At 54.8% G+C, this 3508-nt stretch overlaps 1 protein-coding gene across 1 annotated transcript; it reads left to right on the forward strand.

The window, feature by feature from the left end:
• Positions 1 to 1387: 1387 nt before the first annotated feature.
• GPR27 (G protein-coupled receptor 27) lies at positions 1388 to 3222 on the forward strand. The gene has a single exon (XM_083356923.1). It carries the CDS (start codon positions 1567 to 1569, stop codon positions 2719 to 2721), a length of 1155 nt encoding a protein of 384 aa, XP_083213049.1. The 5' UTR covers positions 1388 to 1566; the 3' UTR covers positions 2722 to 3222.
• Positions 3223 to 3508: the final 286 nt, after the last annotated feature.

Below are 3508 nucleotides of genomic sequence, written 5' to 3' on the forward strand. Positions count from 1 at the left end.
GGTCACTGGCAGCAACTGGCCCAGGACCTTGGTGGTGTTTGGGAAGGAGGAAATCACCCAGCCACGGCATTTGGTTGCAAAGTTGCACGCTATGGCATCTTTTGTACAATGAAATCATGATCCCCATGACATCATTTTGGCACTGTTGTGGCTTACTGTGTGTGTTTATTGGTCAGGAACCGTTGGTTTTCTGAAGATCATCTGTGCCTGGCCATCTGCTGCACTGCCCGGATCTGTGGGGATGCTGATGGCTGGGTGGATGGATTTGTGGCAAGCAGGCAGGCAAGGCTGGGATGCCCAGCACTGAGCCTCCCTTTGAATACCAGCGGGGTAACGCTGAGCCTTGGTGGAGCAGTGGGCTAATGCCTCCTTAAGCAACACCAGCTGCCTGCAATTATTGCAGGTTCGCATCCCACCAGGCTCAAGGTTGACTCAGCCTTCCATTCTTCCGAGGTAGGTAAAATGAGGACCCAGATTGTTGGGGGCAATTAAGCTGACTTGGTAATAATGCCGCTTGGGGGGGGGGGCGAAAGCCCTACTAAGCAGGCATATACCTAGAATGAAGGCTATTGCTAAGCACATTTGATTTGTGCTTAGATTGTAAGCCGCCGCGGGATGTAAATGGGATTAAAATAAAATAATAATAATAATAACGCGTTCTCTGACCGGAATCCGCAATGAAAGAAGCGACGCTTGCCGCTGACCGACCCTAGTCCCCTTTTGCGCAGGCTCAGCCTGTCCTTCCCTCCATCATCCCCGGAGAAGCATGCCCACCGGAAGTGCAGCTGCAGCCACTAAGACGAGGCGGCTGCGCTCGAGGCTGACCTGGGGCTCCCCTTGCGCGCCAGCTGCCGGGGCGTGCTCGTCTTTGGCTGGGTGCCGTCTGGGAAGACCGCGGCCAGCGGGAGGAGGCGGCGGAGGCGGCGGCGAGCCCAGCCTTTCCGCGGAATCCTTCCGAGGGTGACGGCCAAGAGCGAGCAGAAGGTACCGCCAAGAGGAAGGCGCACTGATGGAGGAGCGGCGGCGGCAACCGCGCGCCCCGGTCCGGGGAATGGGAGACGCGCGGGAGTAGCTCCTCTCCCTCCAGCCTTCCAGGCCCGCTCCCTTCTCCCCGGGGAGGGGGGGCGTTTTAAAGTTTCAGCATGGCCGCCCCCCGGATTAAGCGGGAGTCTCGCGAGCCAGCCGGGCTGCCGAGGGGAAGGGAAAGCCCGAGGCGCGGAGGGGGCCGGAGGCGGCGGCTACGCTGAAGCCAGCCTACCATGCCGGAATGGGGACGCCTGGCTTGCGCGCAGCCTGAGCTCGGCGCTGCTGGGCGGGAGGACGGCGCTGCGGTTTGGGAGCGAGGCCGAGGAAGGGAAAGCCAGACGGGGGGAGGTCTGCTGAGGGAGATGGGTGCCAGCGAAGGGGGCTCCGGAGCGGGAGCCTGTCTTTTGGGCGGGTGAAGCCTGAAGCAGAGCCCGGCAGGGCGAGTCGGCGGCGGCCGTTGGAGAAGCGGCCTCGACCCCGCCCCCGCCATAGCTGTGCCTGAGCGTCGGGAGAGAAGGGGACTGTCGCCGGCCCTGCTAGATGGCGAACTCCAGCGAGCTGGGAAGCAGCAGCAGCAGCAGCCCCCACCTGCCCAGCCCCGGCAGCCTCCTGGGCGCCTCTGGCCTGAAGCTGGCCTCTCTGGGCTTGATCCTTTGCTTCAGCCTTGCTGGCAACCTGCTCTTTGCTTGGCTCATCCTCAAGGACCGCCAGTTGCACAGGGCCCCTTACTACTTGCTCCTGGACCTGTGCCTGGCGGATGGCTTGCGCTCCCTGGCCTGCTTCCCCTTCGTCATGCTTTCGGTGCACAGCGGGGCGGGCTTCTGGCCCCACGGGCTGCTCAGTTGCAAAGTGCTGGCTTTCCTGTCGGTGCTGTTCTGCTTCCACGCCGCCTTTCTGCTCTTCTGCGTGGGGGTGACGCGCTACATGGCCATTGCCCATCACCGCTTCTATGCCAAGCGCATGACTGGCTGGACCTGTTTGGCCATGGTGTTCATGGTGTGGACGCTCTCCATGGCCATGGCCTTCCCCCCTGTCTTTGACGTCGGCACTTACAAGTTCATCCGTGAGGAGGAGCAGTGCATCTTTGAGCACCGTTACGTCAAGGCCAATGACACCCTGGGTTTCATGCTCATGCTTGCCACGGTCATGGTGGCCACCCACCTGGTTTACATCAAGCTCCTCTTCTTCATTCATAGCCACCGCAAAATGAAGCCGGCCCAATTGGTACCAGCCATTAGCCAGAATTGGACTTTCCATGGGCCTGGAGCTACTGGTCAGGCAGCTGCTAACTGGACAGCTGGCTTTGGCCGGGGTCCTACCCCTCCTACCTTGGTGGGCATCCGACAAAATACTACTCATAGCCAGATCAAGAGACTGCTGGTCTTAGAGGAGTTTAAAACAGAGAAGAGGATTTGCAAGATGTTTTACATGATCACCCTCCTGTTCTTGCTTCTTTGGTCTCCTTACATTGTGACTTGTTATTTACGTGTCTTCATCAAGGCCAGCACAATTCCCCAGATTTATTTGACCACCTCTGTCTGGATGACCTTTGCCCAGGCAGGAGTCAACCCCATCCTTTGTTTCATTTTCAACAAGGAACTTAGAGTCTGTTTCAGAACTCACTTCTTTTGCTGCCAAAGTATCCAGAATACTCAAGGCACAATTCTGTGTGATCTGAAGAACTTGGGGATATAATTCACTTTTCCTTAAAAAGGAAAAAAAAAAGTTAAAAATGTGTATGCTTATTCTGGCATGTGCACTTGCTAATGATTATTTAAACAAAACCCTTGGCCTCATCAAACCAATAGGTTAAAATAGGGTATTTATATTGAGATTTGGTTGGGGGGGATCTTTTATGTGTCTCTGGGGGGTAGGAAAGGGGGGGGGGGAACCCAAACAAGACAGGTTACATTTTTTTCCTTTGCTCTGAATTTCTACAGATAATTCTGACATGGATTAAAGGCCATAATTTTTTTGTTAGTTTTTCTTCCCAATCTTGCCAGTTTTGATAAAGGGTTTAGCAATTTTATTCCTTATGTAAAATTTGATAAAAGGTCAAGGCAAATTTTGTAGTAAAGTTATTTTTTGATGACTTCAGAATCTTGTATTATATTTGTCTTTCAAGAGCAGTGGAGATGGAGAAACTGAATTGTGTCTTCTTTGTAGGGAGACTTGGGGCTAATTTTGTTTCAGTACTTAAAGGGACGCGGTGGCTCAGTGGGTTAGGACGCTGAGCTTGTCGATCAGAAGGTCGGCAGTTTGGCGGGTCGAATCCTGAGTGCCGCGTAGCAGAGTGAGCGCCTGTTACTCGTCCCAGCTTCTGCCAACCTAGCAGTTCGAAAGCACGTAAAAAATGCAAGTAGAAAAATAGGGACCACTACAGCGGGAAGGTAACAGTGTTCTGTGTGCCTTTGGCGTCTAGTCATGCCAGCCACATGACCACGGAGATGTCCTCGGACAAACGCTGGCTCTTCGGCTTTGA

This window comes from Vipera ursinii, assembly GCF_947247035.1.
Source record: "Vipera ursinii genome assembly, chromosome: 2".
Classification (NCBI taxonomy): Eukaryota; Metazoa; Chordata; class Lepidosauria; order Squamata; family Viperidae; genus Vipera; species Vipera ursinii.